The following is a 23,744-nucleotide window of genomic DNA, read 5'->3' on the forward strand; positions in this document are numbered from 1 at the left end:
TGATAACTTTTGGAGCTGCCCTCGCAACACATAACCGAAGTGCTTGTCGATGTATATTAAACAACTACTAAAACACAGAGCAGCATATACTGTAGACTCGTTCTTTGATCTGTAATGCTTTGTTGGCCAAATCCCTAGGTTAGCTCATTTCATTTTGCGTGGCCTACTTTCAGGGGATTCGGATGCAAAGGTTCTGACGCTGGCGGAACACATTATCGCCGCCATGCCGGAGCGCATTAAGGTGAGTTATCTTATTAATAATTGAGATATTTCGGCTGATAATATTTGTTGGTTCCCTTGCCAGAACGAGGCGGATGAGATGATGGTGCTGGGCAGTCCGCTGACGGAGCCGCTCACCTCGGAGTCCTCGGCGCTAACAGATAGCTTCATGGATCCGCTGCTCGACTCGCTGCCCAACACGCATTTCGACAGCGACTTCAGTTTCGATTTTCAGGATCACAGCTATCGCTATCACGACGTGAGCACGCCCTGCTCCAGCCTGAGTCCGGCCAGTTCGGGGCCATTGCAATCGCCGGCCAGCTACTCCATACTGGGCACCGATCCCTCGGTCAGCTCACCGAGTCCGCCGCCTTCTACCAAACAGCTGACCGAGTTCCTGCACGCCTCGAGCATATCCCAGTATCCGTTCGAGGCTGACTTCTCCAAACTAACGCTGACGGACACCGAACAGCGGGAGCTGTACGAGGCAGCCAAGTGCATACAGAAGGCATATCGGTCGTACAAGGGCCGTCAGAAGCTGGAGGAGCAGAACAAGGAGCGCACGGCCGCCATCGTTATACAGAACTATTATCGTCGCTATAAGCAATACGCCTACTACAGGCAGATGACCAACGCGGCGCTGGTCATTCAGCACGGGTATCGCTCGTATCGGCGGAACAAGCGCTTCAAGAAGTCGCAGCTGGGCGGCACGGGCAGCGAACATGGCAGCGTGAGCAGCAACTCGCAATGCCTGTCCAGCTTCTATGATCACTACAAGCAGGATCAGCAACAGCAGCACGAGCTCGGCTCACAGCCCAGCACGCCCAAGGAGACGAGTCCGTCGGGTCCATTGAAGTGAGTGTGACCGGACATAAACTATTATTTTGGATAGATATATTAATCTTCCTTTCTCTCGCTCAACAACCAGACGTACTTATTCCCAGTCTACACAAAACCAGGCTGCCAGAAAAATACAACAGTTCATGAGACAATCACGCATCAAGTAAGCATTAGAACCCAATATTTGGTTATTGTCTTAAGTTTGAATAGTTCCAAGTCATGTTGAGATCTAAAAATTGTACACAAATTTTGCACGCTAGCATTTGGGATGGCAACTTGACGACTTTGGTAAGATTACAATGGAAGGGTAGCAAAAAGTTCACTTCAGGCAATCGATAAAATATATATAGAAAAACCCGATCGACCGATTGTGGCCAAAAATCGATTGCTTTAACTTATTAATTTGAAATATAATCGATCGAATATTGAAAGGGAAACAATTTTAATTGATAAAACTATCGATTACTCTTCTTTCACTTACATTCTCCTGCTAGCCAATTTTATTTTAGTTTTAGTTTATAGTTTAAGTAAAAACCTATCTTAAATCAAATACTAATCTCTGTGCCACCCTACCGATATAGACTACAGAGAGAGCGAGCCGAAAAAGAGAAGCTGGTGCACCAACGCAGGGCGGAATACCTTCAAAACTTGCAGTATCAAGGGCAGCAGGAAATGTCAGTATGCCATAGTGAAAATAGGTGAGTCTCAGATATATCTGCCTTTATATTTTCAAGTTAATTAATATATATTTTCTATTCCTGCACAGCAACAATGTGCAGCACATGCAACCCAATCAATGAGCGCAGCTTGCAACTGAGTGAATTTTAAGCTTGGAAGAGAGAAGCGAGCGATAAGCGATATATAAAACAATGTTCAATAAGAATTTATTAATAGCTTTAACAACTGAGTGAAACTTTCTACTTTCATAATTGTTTATTAAGACACGCAGCACCTCTTGTAGTGGAACTTTCGTTTCTTACTTTTTATGATATATCTATATCTATATAAATTGTAGTAGCAAGATCTGCACTTTTATTCATTTGCATAACGAATTTTAATACATGTACGGTACTTTAATATATATATATATATATATATATATATATAATAATAATATATATATATAAATAAAATTGTACTAAACGATTAATTTTGAAACTTTGTAAACGTAGCATATGTTAGTTTTAGGATTTTATATGTACACATACATATATATAAAGAAAATTCTTCACAAGAGAGAGCTCTACTTTTCCATTTGTCAACTCAAAAGAACTTATTAACGAAGCCTTCGAAAACTTTTTAACTCCAAGTGTAGCAAAGAAAATTAAGTCTAAGATAAATACTTAAATCTAAACCTATATAAACATAAATATATCCTATATAATAGTAGATACATTTGTATATATATACTTATAATTAGTTCTAATTGAAAACTTTAAAACTAGTCTATTTTATTGTATTTTGAATTCAACTCTGCGTACTAAGCTTGTTTCTAAAACAGCGTGTAAAATCTAAAGCATTAATTTTCGATTTTAATATAGATAGCTATATAGTATTATATTAACTGTGCTTTTACTTTAAAGCTCAGCTCAAAAGTCCAATGTTGTTGTTGATTTCTAAAATCGAAGAGCTAGCCAGCAGCTGCGAAAACAAAATATCATGTTGAAAACATTGCTAGTTGATCTTTTTCCTTTGTTTTCCTTGATAATTTTCCAACCTTACGTATGCTCTATAAGCAAGTACTAAGAACTCGATGCTAACTTGTTTAACGCATGTACTTAAAGTCAAGTGTGGAACTTTGTGTGACTTTGTAGTCTACTAGCAATCAAATAAAACAATATGCATGCAAAACTAAAGAAGTGAAATTAATAACAATCGATAAATCGATATATTTAACTAATGTTCAACCTTTCAAACGGCCCCCAACAACAAAATATATAAATGAAAAATGTAATAGTTAAGATTAGGCGACAGCTAAACGAAAACGAAAACTTTCGATTTTCAAACTAAATGTAACAATACAAGAATTTTTGTAAATTATTTTTGTCCGTCCACATTGTTAGCTTTCATAAAACAAATAAACTATATATATATATATATATATACTATATATAGTTATACAATACGATGAACTGCAACTGGCATAGAAATTGTATATAGATACGTTTCTGAGAAAGATACTTTGTTCAAATACGAATCCTTCGCATACAAGTACATACAATTTATATAGACATACCTCTCCAGCACGCCTCAGACGTAGAAAATTTGAATAAATCTTGTCATTATACATAAGAATTGAGACACACACACACCTACACACACCCACAACACACACTAAATTTCTTGCTAGCGTTGGGCAAGTGCAAAGTAACTCATTGCATTTGGGCTGTGAGTTAATCTATATACTAAACTAGAAGATATTTCCCGGCGTTGCTCGTATCAATTTTGAACAATCCCTAGGCGCAGTTTGTTGAGGGCTCAACCGGAGAAGCCAATTTTAGATCGATTATAAATTGTTAACTAACTATTTAACTAGATGTCAACAATTTATTTGCACACCTACTCTTAACTCTTCAATTGCATTTCTTTGAATACAATATATATATATAACTGAACTACTTATGTACTTAAACGAAAAACTAATCTGAATTGAAGACTAAAAGGATTTTCTCTACTTAATGACTTATAAAGAATTGCAATCAATTTTAGAGCTAAACGTAAAAGAAGAAATAAAGCTTTGTAAAGCTCCTTTGTTACATGTTATGTCGTGGTTATGTAAATGCATGTGCAATATTTGCACATATATATAAATATATATACTTAAAGCTATTAATACTACTACTACACACACACACACACACACTCTACACTATACAGTCTTTGGCAAGCACACAACAAGTGGGCGGGGCTAACTAGTCAGCAATACCTAAGTGTGTTTAAAAGCTCTAGTTAAAATGAAAACCAGAAAAAGCGCCACAAGGCAAAGAAAAACTTAAAGTACCTTAAGCCAATTGGCACTAAAACTAAAATCTAATAAACAATTTAATTTTAATTATAAACAAAAATAGAAAAACAAAAAAAAAATACTATAAACTATCGTAAAATACATAGAAATGTTTGTAAGTATATGCTAAATATATATATATTCGAACTAAAACTTTAATGAGATATATTATAGTCATATTAATGCCCTAATTCTAGTTTCCTAGTATCCACACACATTTTCCAACACTGTTTTATGATATATGCATGACTATAAACTCTTAACTCTAAACTAAACACACACAACACCAATTGTTGATATTCAATCAATTTTATACTTGCAATTTATTCTAGCTTAAACAAATTGCTATTCACATATCTGTTGAATTAATTGGAGAACTTCCCCAGTTTTATAGTTAGACTATGTCCTAAGAACTTTCAAAGTGCTATGAAAACGTGTTGTAACTACTAAAAGTCCCAGTTCTAAGATGAAGATAAAAACAAAAAAAAACAAAAAAACAACAAAAAGAAACTATGAAACTATTTAATTGAAAACACCAGCTAAATTACGTTGCTTAATTGTATTGAATTTCGCACCAGACTTTGTAGAATCAAATGCAAATTTATCGAAAATTTAACAAGAAGCAGAAACTGTTAACTCAACTTTTATGTCACACACACACACACACACACACACACACACACACACACACATATATATATATATATATATATATATTTATATATACATATAACATTTTTTAATTAATATATATACCTAACTACCTTATTATGGAATATTCAACATGAACTATATATTTATATATATATATATATATACATGTGTGTGTATTATGCATATATAACTAAATTTAAAATTATACAAGGATAATTAAACGTGAATTAAAAGAAACGTAATATATATATATTTATATATATATAAACGCTATATGCATATGTACTATATGCTAATATATTGTAAAACGACTTTCCAGTTTATGTAAAATTGTAATTAAATTCAATAAAGTTTAATTCAACACTTTAGTTGAACTGAATTGCTTTGTTGATGCATTTATTGTTCGAGATCTCGACATTAATCGATTTAAAGGCGAACGGACCAAGTTATCGATAACTTAAAACAAACTTTGATCTGCTCGGATAATACTTGCACCTAGGCGAAAGTATCAAGTATCTAGCTCGTAAACTTCCCGACATCGAGTCGGCATAATTGATTTAGAGATTGAACAAAGGCCGAAATCTCATGCAAATCGGTAGAGTTATGGGGTTGGGAAATTTCGACCTATGTCTAGGCATATATTGCCAGAGTTTTGACTTTTAACCGAGTTAGTAACCAAGGAGGGATGTTTGGACCTATGCCTATTTAGGACAATAGCACACAGTTTTATGTATAGAGACTGGTCGCCGATGCATTTAAATAAAACCAATATACCCTTTTCATGCACATTCAAGGGCATAATAAATAAAATAAAATATCAAACTCTTAACAAACTTATCAAGGCCATGTGTTTTCTATGGCAGCCTGTCACACCTACCATTAAGAGCTGACCCCAGATATACCCTTTATACCCTTTTACTTGGCTGAGAACTTAATAAACCAATTAGTGAACAATTTGTCTGGCGCCAGCGTTTAAGCTGTGACCTTTAGCCCGGACCTAGGCTCACTTCTATTGTGGCCCTATCTCTGGGAGAAAGTCAGCGTCTAAACATATGCAACATGCAACATGCGGCGATAAGAGCGAGATTTTACCTGAGACCCCGCACAGCAGCACGCTGCAGCTGCTAGTGTTTCCCTTTTACCTTTCCCTTCAATTAACACTCGAGCACGGCTGTTGCATGAGTTTTGTATCTGTCGGATGCGCTGGCCAGCCTACGCGTTGTTGCCTAATTACGTAGACAATGCCAAATGCCAAATGCATTTGCGAGGCCTTGTTAATAAATCCGCGACCTGTGCGAGCTGTAATTGGATGCTGTTGTTGTTATTGATGAAACTCACGCCCAAAGCCTTCCTGTCTGCTTTGCCAGCTCAATTTACACCTGTTTGTGGGCAATCGCAATTTAGCCCAATTTTCCAATGCAAACAGCATATCAAATGTTCTCTCGGTCCCTAGCCCTCTCGCACTCTCTTGCGCTCTATGACAAATGCGATTTGCTGCAGTCATTCTGCATTAGAGATGGACGCGTGAGTCCTTGAGCATGACACGAACATTGACTATCAAGTAATGTTACTAAAGGCGAATCTCTAAGTCTAACAATTGTGGAATCTTGAAGACTCTGGCTTTCAAAATATGGAACTCTAGGAGTACGCGATAAATCTAACCCCCTCTGGTGGATACTCAAGTATTATCTGGTATTATGGTTATACTAGCATTCCCTGTAAATATTTTTGTTCTTTCGATAAGTAAATAGGAAATTTGTATGCCAACATTTATCTCTCTTTATTGGAATCTTTTTCGTGTTTTTCCATCAAGCACACTTCTCACGTTAGTTACGTCACGTTACGTAATGCTAGTTCGTGTTACGTCACGCGAGCTGCTCTACTGCTAAAATGATGTGATTTGTTATCGTTACGTGGCCAATCCGGCCAATGGGCCTTCATTGTGCCACAGATTGGATCGCTCCAGTGGCTGTTCCCTGAAAACGGAAGCGCCGTGGGGAAATGTGAAACCAAGCGTTGCTCTTGCCTTTCCCCTTCCCCTTTCCAGTTCCCGCTACAAACAAAAATCAACAACAACAACAACAACGGCAACAATAATACCAAGAACAATAATAATACTATATAAATAAAGTAAAGAGATTTTATTACGCCCACAATTTGTTTTGTTTTGGGCTGCTTTGAACAAATTTGTTTATTAGCTGGAAAATTTTGAGTTATTATTTTATTGTTTCACGCTTCTGATTTTAATGTGTCTGACAGCCGAGCTGCAGCACTTTTGATTGCATTTGGCCTGCCTTGAATGTACATTAATTAAATGGTTCCACACGCTGATTCTATATAGTTTTCATTTTGGATATGTGGATTAGATGACATTTGCCCCAAATCAAATGACTTAAGCTGAGAACTTGCAGACGCTATTTAATTCATTTTGTTTGATTTATCTAAATAGCAATAATCAAAAGATTACAATCACAAAGTAAACAAGTAAGAGGATCTAGTCGGGAGCTCCCGACTAGGGGATACCCTGAACCCTCTTCTTCCAACATCAAATGCATATATATATTCTATTTCAGAAGCTATGTGTCAAGTTTGGTGACTCTAGCTCTTATTATTTACCAAAATTGCCCAAAAAACAGGATATCGATATCGATTTTTATCGATTACTTGGAAACGGAAAGTTATCGATTATCGGAAAGAAACTCGATCTGCGCGGGAACTGGGAGCATCTACATCTACAATTTCAGACTTGAGACTTCTAGACTAGAGACTTCTAGCTCTTGTAGGTTCTGAGATTCTTGCGTTCATACATACGGACAGACGGACGGACGGACATGGCAAGATCGACTCGGCTATTGATGCTGATCAAGAATATAAATACTTAATGGGCTCGGAAATGCTTCCTTCTGCCTGTTATATACATTTGGATTTTGCACAAATACAATATACCCTTATACCCATTTTAAATGGGTTCAGGGTATAAAAACACATTAAATCAAATTAGCTAAAGCTGTCTCTATACTTCACACATATAACAACTGGTCGACTAAAATACCCCATCATTTGGAAGTTACAACAGTTGTTAGCGTCTTTTTTTTTTTGTAGCTAAAATGTTAGTTGGCAATCAAGAGACGTTTGTCTGTCATAAAGACGCCTTTGCAGCTATTTGCCAGAGAACAATTATATTGAACTTAACAATCTTAGCACATAATAAAAGCTGTCGTAAAAAACAGCATTAGAATCCCAGGTATGTGGGTCATTCTATGATCAATAGATCGATTTTCATTAGACGTCTGATCCTACACGTTCATAAACAGCTCAACTGACAAACATCTATATATACCCTGTTTCAATAGGCTTTCCGTTAATGTTGCCATTGTTATTCCAGCTGGTCTTGGTGTTAAGTTTCAGCTTTGCAGCTCGTAATGTCTGAGCTATGTGCTGTTTATCAATCAGTCAGTCAGTTAGGCAGTCAGTCAATCATTCTGGGTACATAGTTTTATATAGAACGTTTTCTATGAAACAAGTTACAGAGGAAGCTTTTATTTATAGTTACATATTACACCTTATCTTCATATGGCAAAGACTGGTCTGGCAAAGACTGGACTGGCATGGACTGATCCAGAATATCTATATTATAGATACCCTTTATAGATACCCTATATATATTCCCTTCGAAATATATTTTCCCTGCATTCTCACAAGCTTACCATATTTATTGGCAGGCAGTGTATAATAAAATTCCGCAGCTGTGCACGACAATGAGCTGTTAATCTTGGTAACACTCAAAGAATGACAACAATTGGCCATTTGATAGAGGGAGAGACGAAGAGCTTTACAGCCTGGCCCAAAGCGAATAGCTATTGATGAAGGCTGGCTCATCTTTCTAGGAACCAAATTACAGTTAATGCCAGCGATGATGAGTCACGTTTGCAAGCTGCAAATAAATAAGAAAACAACTAAGACTGATCTAGTTGGGAGTGACCGACTTACAGATACTCTGAACCAGCGAGAAACTGACTAACATTGGAAAAATCCCATACACCGATAACTATTCTTATCGAAGTCAAGGGCAAGTTGTTGGTATCTTATTTTATCTTATTATTATTTATATCTAACTCTCGTAGTTCATGAGATCGACACTTAATTTATGTACATTGCGGGATCAGAAATGTCTTCTTCTGCCCTCTGTTACATACCTTGGCATTTAGCCGTAATACCCTCGTTGCCCATTCTCAATGGTTTAAGGGTATAACGAAAAAAACGTACTAACAATCGAAACTAAGTATAGCACTCGCTGCCAGAGACAATGGGCCATGACAAACACCTGTGTGTTGTTGTTGTTGTTCTCCTCACTGTTGTTGTTGTTGTTGTTGTAGCTATTGTTGCTGCTGCTGCGATTTGCTGAGTTATGAACTGTGTTATTGCCTGTCAACGCTTGAACAAAATTGTGTAAATTAACGTAATTGCATTTAATAAGCCAAGCGACCGACTGTTACTTAAAATGTCATCAATTCATGCTAAAGCCTAAGATATATATGTATATATATATACTAGTTGTATGCAGCTTGCAGAGCTTGAAAGCCAAGTTCAGAACATGTTAACAAACACTTGGCCGATATTTGCATAAATGGTAAATCAATTAAAGCGACACGTATCCAAGAAATGCATTAGACTTGGCCCACAGGAGACAGCGCAGTTGCCACTGCCCCATGTGTCTTGGACTCGCCAGACGACGGCATTAATTGACCCACGCCCCTCTTCCCTCTCCCCTCGCCATCTTTCAGAGCCAACCCGCCACTCTCCCCTTATAAATGTCAAGCTGTTTTGTGACTGGGCGAGCGGCTACTGTGGCAGAAGCGCGTAGCTGGCCAGTTGAAACAAATTTCACAATTGGCCAACGGGCAGTAAATAAGCGACAATAAATCACTTTGAACAAATGCTGCAAAAACCAAAATAAAAATCAAAAAACAAATATAAAAGAAGAGTGCTCTAGTCGGGCGTGCACGACTGGCAGATACCCTCAGCCCAGTGACAAGCTGCCGTTGCAGGCACTCCAGGCTACTTCCATACAAACCTAGTCTTTAGTATAGTATATCTATCTATATAGTACTCTATGCAGTCTGTGCTTCTTCTATTATTAGCCTCCACGCTATGCAAAATCCATTCTCAATTAACTCCGGTTTCTATAGTACGATTCTCACAAGATTATGAGGGCATAAATATGTTAAAAAAAAGTGCCTGCATAGCAAAGAGCAAGGCTTTGTCCAAAAAGTGAAATCATTTTTATCTGTATGCTCTTTATAGTAAAGAGCTCCGTATCTAGCTCCAACTCTTTCTGCGTAAAGTATTACAGATTATATATAGACCAACTTCTGATCAAGAATTTATACACAACATGTGCTCATATATGCTTCCTTCCTCCTGCCTGTGGCATACATTTGCACAAAAACAATATACCCTATTTTTATACATTTTCAATAGACTGAGGGCATAAAAAACAATTTGTAAAATAGTAAGCTGCTAACTGCAATAATCGCTGTGGTTGTTGCAAATTTAAACAAGTTGTAAATTTGTGAGAAAATAAAAAATAACTGACGGCGACAAAAAAAATGGCATGAAAAACACTTGTAAATAAACATTGATGAACATGATGGGTGTGCGTGCGAGTGTGTGTGTGTGTGTGTGAAGTGCGCTGACAAATCACCTGTTGGCCATTTGATAAATGCTTGTGCTCCCCCGCCGGCTCGCCCGCCCGCCCAAGAGTTTTGGCCAACGAATTCTTGAGTTTAACCCGAGGCCGTTAACACGACTATTTCCCGCATCGATAAATAATTGATTTGATTGCCGTCACAATTTGAGAGAAGCGAGTGAAAAGCTTTCCCAAGCCATTATCAAGCCACAATAATGGGCATTAATGGCCCCAATGACGGCTCAGACGCCAGACATGGACTCAATTCGTTTGCTGCACTCACGTGCAAGGATCTGTTGCCGATCTGGGCAGCTTGCAACATGTTGCAGCCAACCTTTGTGCAAACAACGAACCGAAACGAGGCTGGGTCAAACAGTTACGCTTGAAGTATTTAAAGTATTCACAAAATTCACTAGCAAACAAATGGACTTGAAACTTATGAGACTCAGAAAATATTAAATTATAAATGAATATAAACATAACTTGTACTTACCTGAGTTTAAGCCCATATAAGGCAGGAGTCCTTGCATTTTGAAGACTGATCTGAAACATTTAAGGTTCATATTAGGTTATCTTATAAAATAAAATATATTTATATATATATATATATTTATATATATATATATATATATATATATATATATATATATGAGCTAAAGCTGTTGTAATTAACTATAGTATTATTTATTATTAATGTATTATAGTAATATATATATGTGTTTAGGGACAGCTCATTTTCTATGCTCTAAGCTCTCATGAACTTTCATGTCGGCCCTCGCTCGCTCGCAGCTTCCTCAAACTCGGCTCAAACATGTTCGCTGCGCCAGCTGATTGAATAGTTTTTTGAATTTCATTTCAACTGGCTGTTTGCCAGTTCTTATACGACAAGCGCGTTCAACGGTTGACCCGGGTCTCAAAAAACAAAAAAAAAAACACAACAACAAAAATCAAACCCAATCCGAAGCCAAATACGAAACCGTGTGGCGTCGCGTGGTGTCGTGTTTGGGATCGTTTGCATCTGTCGGCTCTGGTCTTTAATTGTGTCACTAATGAGCCGCATTTATGTTAATCTCGGCACCCGGGCAGCCCGTCTAAGCCTTTCAAGCGTTTCCAGCATGCCGACGATTCCTCCTGTGGCGGCAGCGGTGGCGGTGGCGGCTCTTGCGGCCAAAAACGCATCTTTATCGCGCGCTGTGAATTAACATACAACATACGAAACACTCGAAAGATATTCAAACGATTCAAAGAGTCGCTCGCCAGAGTATTCTTCTGCTCTGTCTCGTTTTTATATACGTTTTGGTTTTTTTTTTTGGTAGTTTTCACCTGCTGCGCCGTTTATGGTTATTGCCGCAATTTGGTTGTGACAGTCGGAGGCGCTTTATCATAAATTAAAAAGTCGTGTAGTCGGACAACAGCCAGACGAAGACGAAGACGACGTCGACGTCGTGTGGCCACAGCTCAGGTGGTGCGGCGGTGCGGTGGTGCGGTGGTTTGTTGGCCTGATGAATGATGCGCTGATATCCGCAGTCCGCTCGGAGCTGAGTTATTTGCATGAATGGAACGCAACGCGACGCGTGATAAACGAGCTGAGTGTCTAAGCACAGCCTCGCGCTTCGGGCCTGACAAGTGATCCAATCTTTGGGCGATGACTTAATTTAAAGCGCCGCCCGAAAGGTGTTAATTAGCATATGAACACATATACATCAAGTGGATTTCGGCAACGCATTTCTTTCATTCATTTGTGAACTCAATCTCAATCTCAGCTTGAGTCTCTCCAACTTCATCTCAGTCGCATTTTTGCTGTCGTCTGCTCTTTCGGTTCATTAATAATAAAACAGGCGTCCAATAGCTAAGCGGCATCCAATGGCAGCGATTCATCAGTAAATATATATATATATATATAAATATATATATACCCAAAGAGTGCCCAGTGCCAGAAGAGCAATAACAATAGTAATAAAAACATAAATATGCCTGGTGTAATTGTGCAAAGCTCGACAAATTTTCTATGGCCAGTTCTTGAGTTTCCGATCCGCACATTTAGCGTGAAAAGAATATGAAGAATTGTATTTGTGTTTCTGTTCGTGTTTGTGTTCGTGTCTGCCTCGCATTTTCTTTAACGACGTAGCCATGTGGAAAATACACAACAAACTCTTAATATACTTACTCTGGATTATGGAAATAAGGTATAGTACCCACGAATGCTAAAAACACAGCTCAACTTTGGGCATTTGCCTCGCATATGCAAATCGATCGATCGCAACGCTTTGTTCTTATGCTAAATAGAAATATTATGTTAGTCTGGTTCCAGATGGCGTGATAACTGTTTCTCTATGTCTATGTTCATTAGTGGAGAGCAGCCGCATTTGGCCAAAGTTTGTGAATCTTTCATTAGTTTAATACAATTATTTATTTAACTAGTTTGGTGACAAATATAATCCTTTTTACTTTGTGAACAGAGTATAACAATTAGTTTATGGTAGGTTTCAAAGAACTGAAAATGCTTGTATTGCTTTTTTCGCTTACAATTCTCAAGAAGGCTTCAGACATTTGAGCTCCTAGACTCGATAGCAATGTCTGCTGATGAGGGAACTGGAAAGTTCTTAAATGATGTCAGCTCGCAGCCCAGGCTAGTTTATGGATGTGGAATTATTTAGCCGAAGCTATATGAAAGCTTATTTGGTAGAATAATTCTTTACCCCATGATAATAAAATGATTAAATATACATCATAAAAGGATAATAATATAGATTACATACAAAAAGATTAGCTAGGATTATTCATAAAAAATCATAATGGATTTTTTTTGTTTTATTTATTATTATTTATTTATTTTTATTTAAATTTAGTTTGGGGAACTTTGCATTAAACCTTAATTTTGATTGATAATAGCATCAAATCTCGCAAGTAACCAGCAATAATTAAGCTGCCCAAATGATGTATACACCCAAGAACAGTATAAAAGTGCAGGGTATCTATCTATTCACCCAGTTACATGCACATATTGATGGCTTTTTCCTTTACGGTTTTAAATTTTTATCAATAGCAGATCTTGTCCCGGTTGACAACTGTTTCCTCTCAGTCTCTGAGCGCAACAGTTAAGATCGCCACAATCGCTAATTTTCATCGGTGCAAGAGGGGTCGGTGTGGCTAGGGGTGGCGGAGAGGGGGGGGGGGGGGTGCTTACAAGGAGTTGTATGTAAATTGTTATCTGCAGACGCCCAAACACAATACGCCCAATCTTGCAGCTGAGCGCTGCTGAGATCGTCGATCGTCGGATTCTAGTGGAAAGCAGGCGTTGCAATAAAAAAAAAGGAAAACAGCCACAAACAGCGGGAAAAACGCTGAAAAATCTCATTAAAATGGGCAATTAAATGATGGCAACAGCAACTAAAACCAACTGACAGACAGACAGACGGACGAACGGACGGACGTATGAGGCAGTTGCTGCCACATAACGAATGCCATTTTCCGAAGACAAACACAGTTTGCCAATCAAAGCCAGCCAAAAGGAGCAACGGGAGCAACAGCAACAACAACACCAACAACGACAACTGGAAATCAATTTTTGCCATAAACTCATCAACGTGCCCGACTCTACGTGTGTGTGTGTGTGTGTTTCGGCTGCTATCTAATTGCCTTGGTGCAGTCAGTTGCGAGTATCTTAAAGATACGCGCGGCCTCTCGGCTCTGCAGTGGGCTGGGCTTGTGGGCAGCTACGCCGCCGCCGTGGCGGCCAGCTGAACAACAATGCGCATCAGCAGCAGCTACAACAACAACAACAACCACTATGAACAAGAGTGCTTCTAAAGAGAGTGCTAGAATAGCAGATACCGTGTAGTTAATCCTGATTACAAAACGGCATTTAAATGTGTGCCAAGATCTCTTGAGTATGATTTGATATATATTTAGCACTTATCAATTTGAGATCAAGCAAATCTACATTTATCGATTTTTGAGAATAAGAAAGAGAGCTGACAGGCTCGGACTTGAGTTAACTCTACCAGGCCGCATTCGACTGATTGACAACCAAACTTTCCTCTGCTGATCAGTAATAATAAAATGCATCACAAACACTTGCACAAGTAGTGCATGTATACCCCCTGCTGATATAATTTTAATGAGTACAGGGTATCAAAAGGCAGCAGTTAACAGGTTGCCTGAAAAGGGTCTTAACCCAGAAACGTAGCATCGTCTTGTAATCGGGGTTACCACAATTTTGAAGCGCTCCAAATGGCATGTTGTACATACAGGAAACAGAGATAGAGACAGAGGCAGAGAAAGAAAGGGAGAGAGTGGAGGGAGAGGGAGACTGGCAAAGTGCTTGTTACATGGCTTGAACAATTGGAACTCATGAGCTTGCAACGTGCAGACAAACGCTCAAACTGTGATCAAGATCGTCGTAAGTCGTAAGTCGTTGCCAGTTACAAGCCAAAAATGGCCTTTCAAGCGGTTCCTGTTGGCCAGCAAGAGCCACAGCCAAAGTAAATGCTGTGCGGGAGCAGTCAGCGGCAGCGTCGGCGGGCGGATCGTTTTGTACTTTGGATGAGTGATCGACTCGAGCACAAACAAAACTATCTGCGCTTGATCTGTTTGTCTGCCCAGCAGCTGGACGAGACTCATTTGGCCGAGACTTGCTGTGGGGCTGCATTTGCCAATTGCCCATGACGAACGATCCGTTTGGCTGGGTTTACCTGTTGCCATGGCCGGACTGGACCGGACCATGGTCATACGTCTTTCGCGGCTCAATTACGTCCTCCGTTTTTAGCTGTTTGAGCCAGGATTGAGCACAACAATTGTTGCCATTTGCCGTGGCAGCGACATTTTTCTTGGCCAAGGCTCGCTCTGTGTGCATTCTGTTGTTATTGTTGTTGTTCCTGTTTTTTTTTTTATTGATGGCATGCTGAACAGCTTTTATGGGTTTTTAGTTTGGGGTCTTGTGCGCTGTTCGCTGGCTACCCCGGCACCGCCCACTTCACATTGCAGCTGTAGACGAGGCCACAAACTTTCGAAAAAAAAACGAAGGAAAACTAACTCCAAGCCGCATTTCAGCTGAACTCGGCCTCTGTAGTCAGTCGCATTGTTTGAATTAATGTGGCTTTGTGGCTTCCGCCTCCAATTGGCGCTTTATTTTGGCCCAAAAACACTCGTAAATTTGCAGCCAGCGGGCAGAGCGCCACGAACATGTCAGTAGAGCCATGTAATTACCAACAGCGCCAGCGCCAGGTCCACAAAAAGACAGATGCAGTTGCAGATGCAGATGTAGATGCATAAACAGATACAGATAGAGATACAAATACATGTGCAGATACTAATAGAGATGCTGCAAAGGATATAAATGAAGCTAGAGGTAAAGATACAGATACAAATGCAAATAAGGATGCAGATACATACATAAATAGTTATACAGATACAGATACAGATACAGATACAGATACAGGTACAGATACAGATACAATATTAAATGCAGTTAAAGATACAGATACAGAAAGAGCTAAAAATACGCATACGAAGCAAGTTAAAGATACAAATTCAAATGTAGCTACAGATCTAGCTGCAGTCGGCAATATTTCAGCACTGGACACACATAATTTGGAGTCTGATTCAAAGCTGGTCGGCAGCTAACAGAGACAAAGGCCTTCATTGCAAGGCAATTGGCACAGCGGTGGGTCGCTTAGACCCAGACGCTAAATATGCACATGCGCAAAATTAATAAGCCATCCGAAATGCTCAAGCCAAATAGTATATTAAGCGCTTGACATGGCAAATTGTTTAAGCTACATATTAAAAAATATGCAGGCATTTAGGGAATTGAAGAAGACGGATGCAGGCTCAAATCCCAGTCTAAGGTATGGATTTATACATGGCTGGATGTAGAGCTAAAATAAAATACATTTTTAATTGAAAGTGAACTGCAATCTTGGATCTTGAAAGGAGAAATCTCCAAGAAGCTAAAACATTAGATATACTCGATTCGCATCAATCATTATACTTTATTTATATCAAGTGTAGCTTTTGTTTAAATTTTCTCGCAGTGCATTTATGGCCGCCCTCTTGGGATCATGCTTCGTCTGGGCCTGCGCGTGGCCCTCGCTCTGGCTCTGGCTCTGGCTTTGGACTCGGGAGGCCGAGTTACGCGTTTGCATTCCGTCTGCCTTTTGGCTCTCTGCAACGCCTGCGCGTGAAAATATTAAAGTCATATTTTTATGAGCCTCCGAAGTGCGCATTAAGAGTGTTGCTTGTTTTTGTTGTTGTTGTTGTTGTTGTTGTTGTAGTTGTTGCTGTTGTTGTTGTTTTTGGGTTGTTATTGACTCGCTGCGCGCGCCTAGGCATTTATGTTTATGCTCTGGACGAGATATAAGTGGCCAGGCTCCAGCTCCAGCTTCAGCTCCAGCTGCCGCGTGTTGCTAATTGGCGCTGCCTGCGCATGCGGCTAAATTATGCGACTGGCCTAATCCATTTTTAATGATAGCTGCCCGCCAATTTTCCAAGTTGAATGCAGCAAATCACATTTTTGATATGCGCCTCATTTCAATTGATTGGCCAATGCCCATCGATGATGGCCGCTGCAATTTGTTCGAGTGTTCAAAAAATAAATGCAACGTGCGCATAAAACTGTCAGCAAAGCTAGTTTTGACTTTGTAAATGTATGGAAAAACAATAAAAATAACCATTGATTATTATTTTGCCAATATTTAACCGCAGAGGCGGAAGCAAATGCGTCGGCTACTGGAAAATCTCGCTTAAAAAAACTGGCACTAACTATGCTTATTATCTCGCATATATATACGGTTTGGCAATCTTTCTTTGTGTTTCTGACATATTTTAAAATTTATTTATTTTGGTAATAATCTAAACAAGTTATTCGCCAAGCAGCATTGACATCATAGCGCAGCGATTCACCTGATTTATTGCACTCAACCAAAGAAGGCAGAAGAGAAAAATATCACTGTGATATATTAGGCAACATTTTCTCTAAATCAAATAAAAATCAAATATATCACAGTTGTCACTAGAGTTTAACCCAAAAAAAAAAAAAATAGTTAGCGAAACAAGCAAAAACATCATAAATATTTGTTTACTTTGAAGTACTCAATCTTAATCTCTAGCTATCCGATAAAAAATGGGAAAGCATTCGAAAACTTTTTAGGTATTCGCTTTGAAGTATTTAATCTTAGTCTCTAGATATCGCAAAAAAAAGTTATTAGCAACACATTTTGGGCTTTTATTGAGTGCATTTTTAGACTATTTTCATGGCTTGATTTGCATGTGCCTAAGCATCGCGCAAGGTCGCTGGTTCAAACCAAATCTAAATTTGTTTAATAAATTTGTCATTATATACAAAGAAACACACAAATAATTTAAAAGGCTGCCGCTTGCATTTTCAACATTATTCATAAATTCAATAAAACTTCAAATTCAAAGTACTTTAATTGAGTTGTTGATCTCAAAGAGAGGTGGCAACCCTGGTGCAAAATCAGTGATATCAAGTTGATGACAGGTCCTTGCACTCGCACGCATCACACGTTTAGCTGGGAATAAGAATCTAAGCCGCCGTCACAACAAAAACAAAAGCAAAAATATAAAAAAAAAAGGGTCACGAATTGAAGGCGTAAACCCAAGCGCAAAGCCTGTGCCTCGATCTAGAGCCAAAGATAAAAGGAGGCACAACAGCAGGAAGAGGCCAGGTTAGGGTAAGGTAAGGGCAAAAAATTGAAAAGAAGCAGACAAAACAAAGCACAAATCAAGTACACGTGACTTAGACTTGGCTGCGTAAGTGGTGCTGGTGCTGGTGCTGGTGCTGGGAATGAGGTTGAGGTTGGGCCTAGGCTGATGATGAAATTGTCGACGTTGACATGCAACAGGCAACAGGCAACATGCGGCAGCAACGCGCTTCAAGTGGCAGCGACAAATTAAATAAAAGCACGGCCAGAAAAAAAAAACAAAAAATAAAAATGTTTGTGGAACAAAACGGAACAAGCTAAAAACACAAAAGGCCACGATGAAAAGAGAGCGATAGCTGCTGTCCATTTTTTGTTGTTGTTCCTGTTGTTTAAGTAGATGTTGTTGTTGTTGTTGTTGTTGTTGGTATTGAGGTGGGCATGACGGTCACGCTGTGCGAACGCACGAAAAGCTATTGACTGACTGACGAACGGATGCGCTGACAGATCGATCAACGTAGTTTAACAAAGTTAAAGTTGAAGGTTGCCGGTTTGGTTTGGTGGTTGCGGCTGCCGCGGCTGCTGCTGCTGTTGGCGGCCACTGAAGCATTGCCAGTGGCTCATTGTTGCTGTAGCTGTTGTTGTTGCTGTTCGAGCCGGCGATCGCATCCTGGCCAACGCGCCGCGTGGTCGTGCCTGTTAAACGAGCCTAATTATTAGTTTACTACCAATTTCGGTCTTCGGGGCTCGGCTGCATGTTAACAGCATGTACAACAAGTCATGAGCAGCAGCAACAACGAGTGAGAGTGTCTAAGTAAAGCCTGCTCGACGAGCGTATACCCTGCAATCAGTACCCAACATATTAGGCTGCAAATATGCTTCATACAGCCGAAATCGCTCGCCTTTTGCCTTGGCACGCTTTTTGCTTATGCCCAAATATGCCTACTTTCGGTATTTACAGGGTATAGCAACGCAGATTGAACTGAAAACGATCGTCGTTGGTCGATTGGCCGTTCCCAGTTCCCAGATGCCGTGTTGCTGCCCAGTTGAAGGGTTAATTTGTGCAGTTGCCCGAGGACACACGGCTTGGCTCTCGCATGTTCCACCTTTGGGCTTCGCCTGCTGTAAGCATTGTAATTTCTGTAAATTGATTTAATTGGCCCAATTAAAAGTGCGTTGTAAACATGGGCGAAAGCAGTGGACGACAGAAACTTTTTGCGCAATTGCAATTGACAACCAGTTGGCAAATCGACATTTGGCCCAAGGATGTGGCACACAGCTGTGCTCCCTGCTCCAACACCCTGTGCTCTCTCCTCGAGCACCCTGTGCTCCATGCTCTGTTCTCACCCGAAATGAAGCTGATCAGCTTGGTCATGTTTTGGACTCGTGCGCAGCTGTTTGATTGGCTTTTTCGGCCAATCGACAGGTAGACAATTGCTCGTTATGCGGCCAATGAATGTGGCGGAGAGGTATGCCATATTCTATGGCCGAGTGTGCGTGTGTGTGGGAAGTGGCTACACGGGCCACACATTCCATTCACAATACTCTTCCTACGACTTTAATACTGATAACCGCTAGTGACTTGCTTTATATTCAGAAGACCAACTGTAAAAGCGCTAAAGAAATAACTGAACAAATTTGTGAATTGATCGAATGGAATATTGGGCGAGGCTATACAGTCAAGGCGCCCTAAAACGAACAGCTATATCTTTACCAATTTAATTTCGTAACTTTTCATCAATTTGTGAATAGATCGAATGGAATGTTGAGAAAGGTTATACAGTCAAAGCTCCCAGCTAAATTAACCAATTACAGTGCGGAAGCTTTTCATCATACAAAATGACTTCTCATAGGCGCACGCTCCTTCGATGTTGGTTTATATATTATATATATATATATATAAATTGAGAAATTCCTAAGCTGGCAATTTGCAAGTCATTGTTAGGCACTCCATTAATCCAATTTGGCATTAACTTGAAGCTATTTGCGATTAGCGTGCATTTCGCCGCATTAAGTTAGCAAACTGTGAGCCGAGCTGAACGCGGCTTAAAGTCTGGCATTTAAGCCTTGATTAGGCGGCAGTGTTGTCAACTTCTACTAGAAACTAGCTAAAGTGCAGCTATAATCGAGCTAACAGCTGACAGTTGCCAGCCACTCTAGCTACTTTTTAAGCTGATTTAGCCTTTTTTCTTGTCCAAACAAGCATTTTTAGCTTGCCAGACTATGCAGCTTGTCAATTTCAATTCAGCTTTGTTTTCTTTTTAGCCACTTTACAACATTGGTTTTAGCTACTATTTGCCTTGCAGCGACAGCTGGCAACACTGTTGCAAGCTGCCTGGCTCTGGCTAAGCTTCTCCATGATTAGACGCTGAGATGCATGTAATTATGGCTAATAATATAGCTGGCGGCATTATTTTGACTAAAACTGACAGTAAAACTGTCTACGCCCCCGAAGCACGCCACTCACCTGCCCCAAAACAACAACAGTAACAACAACAACAACAACAGCAACAACAACAGCTTCAATTGAACGCATTAATCTTGGCTCGAACGCGGCACATTTGCTTTTCCATTGGCCAACTGAAACTTTTAGCCGCTAAACGTTGACTCGTGGCCAGTTCTCGGCTTGATTCGGCTTGTTGTTGCCTGGCTTTTCCATGGCAATGGCAACTGAAATGGAAATGAATTGATCGCTGGCGGCATTTATTGAGCACCGAGCACGACTTTTTTTTTTTTTTTCAAATATTTTTTCGCCATCGTTCGATCCACATTTGTTTGTGCATATTTTCTTGCCATATTTAATTTATTGTTTGCAACTGTTGCTGCTGCAGTTGCAATTGTTTTTGCTATTGATACCTCTAGCTGTTGCTGCTGGCTCATTGTCTCTGTTTATATTGACAACAAAGTAAGAGCTTCAAATTAAATAAAAATATCAAATTATGCAGCGGACAGCATTTGAAATATATGAAAGGAAGTCTGAAATGAAGACAAACAAACAATAGACGGGAGCTAGACTTTAGTCCTGGTTACGATAAAATATATCGCATGAGAGCAATTCAATAAGTCAAAGTAATATTGAAATGTGTGTCAAGAGGGCAGTCGCTGGTTCAAATCCTGCAGCAAAATATTTGCATAAAACGTTTAATTTCTTCTAGTAAATATTATAGACATTTCTTTGAAATCCCGGCCAAGTTTTGTGCTAGATTCGCATTTGAGCAACGACCACATTTCACCGTTTACAGGGTATCATTAATATGAGTATTTACGTTCTGCTTTCTCGTCAGATTAGTATCCAGCTTTACGTCCGCCATGCTCTGTGGCCGCATACCGGGCTTGACACTGGGTCAGCGGCAGCTCTGCAGCGAAATGCCCGACGCGCTGATCGCGCTGGGCGAGGGTCAGCAGAGGGGCGCGCACGAGTGCCAGCATCAGTTCCGCGGACATCGCTGGAACTGCTCGGAGGTGTGGCAGCGGAATGTGTTCGCCCATGTCATACCCATAGGTGAGTGAGCAGAGACGAGAAGTATTGGAAGAGCAGCTAGAGCTGATACCTTCCTTTCTCTGGCAGCTTCTAGGGAGGCGGCCTACACATATGCCATAGCCAGCGCTGGAGCGGCTTATGCGGTGACAGCGGCCTGTGCCAGCGGCAACATCTCCATGTGCGGCTGCGATGTGCGCCACAAGACGGCGCCGCCGGAGCCCTGGAAGTGGGGCGGCTGCTCGGCGGATGTGGAATTTGGCATGCGTTATACGCGCAAGTTTACGGATGCGCGGGAACTGGAGCGGGATGCGCGCACGCTCATGAATCTGCACAACAATCGCGTGGGGCGCACGGTGCGTATGCAAAATTTATATAAAAATACAAATAAAGTATTAACTTTTGACTCTCTTCCAATTTGGGCGGCAGCTCATCAAGAAGCTGCTGCGCACGGACTGCAAGTGCCATGGCGTCAGCGGCTCCTGCGTGATGAAAACCTGCTGGAAGAGCTTGCCGCCATTTCGCCTGGTCGGCGACAAGTTAATGCAGAAATATCACAAAGCCAAAACTGTTCAAGCCGCCAGAGGCAAACGTGGACTGAGATTAGTATTAAGCAGGTGAGCGAGAATCCCAGCCGCTAAAACAAATGTCTATATGCCTTTCCCTGTCTCCCTCTGCTTGTTTAGAAAGAAGCACCTCGCGGCCCAGAAGCCAACGCTGGTCGCGCCCAAGCGCCTGGAGCTGGTCTATTTGGAGGCATCGCCCAATTATTGCGAGCGCAGCATTCAGACGGGCACCTTGGGCACTGCGGGACGTATTTGCAATCGCACCGGCCACGGCCCCCAGAGCTGTGATCTTTTGTGCTGTGGGCGTGGCCACAACACACAGCACATACAGCGCAGCGAGCAGTGCCGCTGCCAGTTCCGCTGGTGCTGCCAGGTCGAGTGCGAGCAGTGCGACGAGAGCTACGAGGAGTTCACTTGTAAATAAAATAAAAAATAACCGTGCCGCAGCCAGAGCCAGAGCCGCAGGCAGAGTTACAGATGCGAATGTTGCTAGTATTACTTAGTTAGCTCATAACGACTCTTAGTATTATTTGCGAAAATAATGTATTACACACACACACACATACACACTCAAACTAAAAGACACACACACTTAAACACAAAACACAGGTATTCTTGAATAAATAGTTGTAATAACGTTAAAGATTGTGCTTTGACAATTTCTTTTCTTCATGATTAGGTAAGTACTTAATTAAGTGTGCATATATTCATTCAAAGCTTATGATCCCAATTCCATACTTAAGGCTTTCTATTTCCATGAAAGCATTGCAGACAATTGCATACCATGTCCATAGAAATATACTTCAATATACCAACTTTATTCTTAAAGCTCCTCAAGCCCAATCTAAGGATATATCAATCAAGTTCCCTACTTCGTGCTTAAAGCTTTTCCTCCTAAAGCTCTTTCCTATATTTTTTTTTAACTTTGATATTAGCTGATTTATATGAATTTCGCATAAAAACTAAAAGCCGTAAGTTTCCACCAATTATTTTTTCATATGGGCCGAGGTCGATTTTTACCACTTCCCCAAATTTGCCAAAAGTGGAACGATCTTCATGGATAATGACTTTTTGTTCGCAGTGTAATCTCAAAATTCACTCCGCATTACAATTTGGAAGCATCGTTTTTAATCGACACTCATACACATCGAAAATTCGTAAAAGCAAGGGTCAACATGAAGGATGCCTTTGGTGCTTGATTATCGATCTAGGTTTATGTAGCATTTTATCAAAATTAGTTCTTGAATATAATTTTTTTTTTTTTACAATTTAATATGAATATGAATTAGTTTTAGATTTATTGATAAAACAAATAAGGCTCTGCTATATTTGGGGCATCGTCATATGTAAAAGTATAGCATACTTTTAGGGCGGGCATTTAAATGCAGCATTGCCAGGCCCAAGGGAAAGCGCATGCCGAGACGTAACAATTTGAATTTTCTTACGTACAAGTTTAACCACCAAACACGTAACGTTAGCAACTAAAACGTAATGCAAATTGCATGACAGTCGCCTTTGTGAAGGAATGTACGCGCATATTTCATATTTTGCTATTGGAATTTTCATTTAGCCGCACAAAACAAAACGCAAATACAACTATTCAAAGAGAAAGACAGAGACATGGAAAGAGAGA

The 23,744-nt window shown here is 40.2% G+C and overlaps 2 protein-coding genes and 1 long non-coding RNA gene across 4 annotated transcripts in view; 2 read left to right on the forward strand and 1 right to left on the reverse strand.

Annotated features, from left to right (window-relative positions):
- Window positions 1–2,112, forward strand: part of LOC115762166 — a 41,369-nt gene extending 39,257 nt beyond the window's left edge. Inside the window, exons 15-19 of the mRNA XM_030704283.1 lie at window positions 174–241; window positions 305–1,074; window positions 1,148–1,222; window positions 1,641–1,757; window positions 1,826–2,112. Coding sequence (XP_030560143.1) covers window positions 174–241; window positions 305–1,074; window positions 1,148–1,222; window positions 1,641–1,757; window positions 1,826–1,859 — 1,064 coding nt within the window. The 3' untranslated portion in view covers window positions 1,860–2,112. The remainder of the gene's footprint in view (window positions 1–173; window positions 242–304; window positions 1,075–1,147; window positions 1,223–1,640; window positions 1,758–1,825) is intronic.
- The window catches only part of LOC115762167, a 114,027-nt gene that overhangs the window by 28,379 nt on the left and 61,904 nt on the right, over window positions 1–23,744 (reverse strand). Inside the window, exon 3 of the long non-coding RNA XR_004017796.1 lies at window positions 10,900–10,949. This is a non-coding gene — a long non-coding RNA (uncharacterized LOC115762167). The remainder of the gene's footprint in view (window positions 1–10,899; window positions 10,950–23,744) is intronic.
- On the forward strand, window positions 11,329–22,708 carry LOC115762162 (protein Wnt-2). Of its 2 annotated transcripts, none has more exons than XM_030704279.1 (5): window positions 11,329–12,592; window positions 21,352–21,569; window positions 21,636–21,901; window positions 21,975–22,162; window positions 22,232–22,708. In XM_030704279.1, the coding sequence occupies exons 1-5, from the start codon at window positions 12,537–12,539 to the stop codon at window positions 22,533–22,535; spliced, it is 1,032 nt and encodes a 343-aa protein (XP_030560139.1). In that variant the 5' UTR covers window positions 11,329–12,536; the 3' UTR covers window positions 22,536–22,708. The 2 variants fall into 2 exon arrangements, with proteins under 2 accessions (XP_030560139.1, XP_030560140.1); XM_030704280.1 differs by having other exon boundaries at window positions 12,534–12,592; window positions 21,357–21,569.

This window comes from Drosophila novamexicana, unplaced genomic scaffold, assembly GCF_003285875.2.
Source record: "Drosophila novamexicana strain 15010-1031.04,08,12 unplaced genomic scaffold, DnovRS2.1 tig00000564-arrow-pilon, whole genome shotgun sequence".
NCBI classification, from domain to species: domain Eukaryota; kingdom Metazoa; phylum Arthropoda; class Insecta; order Diptera; family Drosophilidae; genus Drosophila; species Drosophila novamexicana.

What these genes read in the sequence shown, in the direction of transcription:
- LOC115762162 (XM_030704279.1), top strand. Translation starts at nt 12,537, where the DNA reads ATGTGGAAAATACACAACAAACTCTTAATATACTTACTCTGGATTATG. An exon ending in CTCTGGATTATGGAAATAAG is followed by an intron (nt 12,593 to 21,351) that starts GTATAGTACCCA and finishes CTTTCTCGTCAG; the next exon opens with ATTAGTATCCAGCTTTACGT. An exon ending in ACAATCGCGTGGGGCGCACG is followed by an intron (nt 21,902 to 21,974) that starts GTGCGTATGCAA and finishes TTTGGGCGGCAG; the next exon opens with CTCATCAAGAAGCTGCTGCG.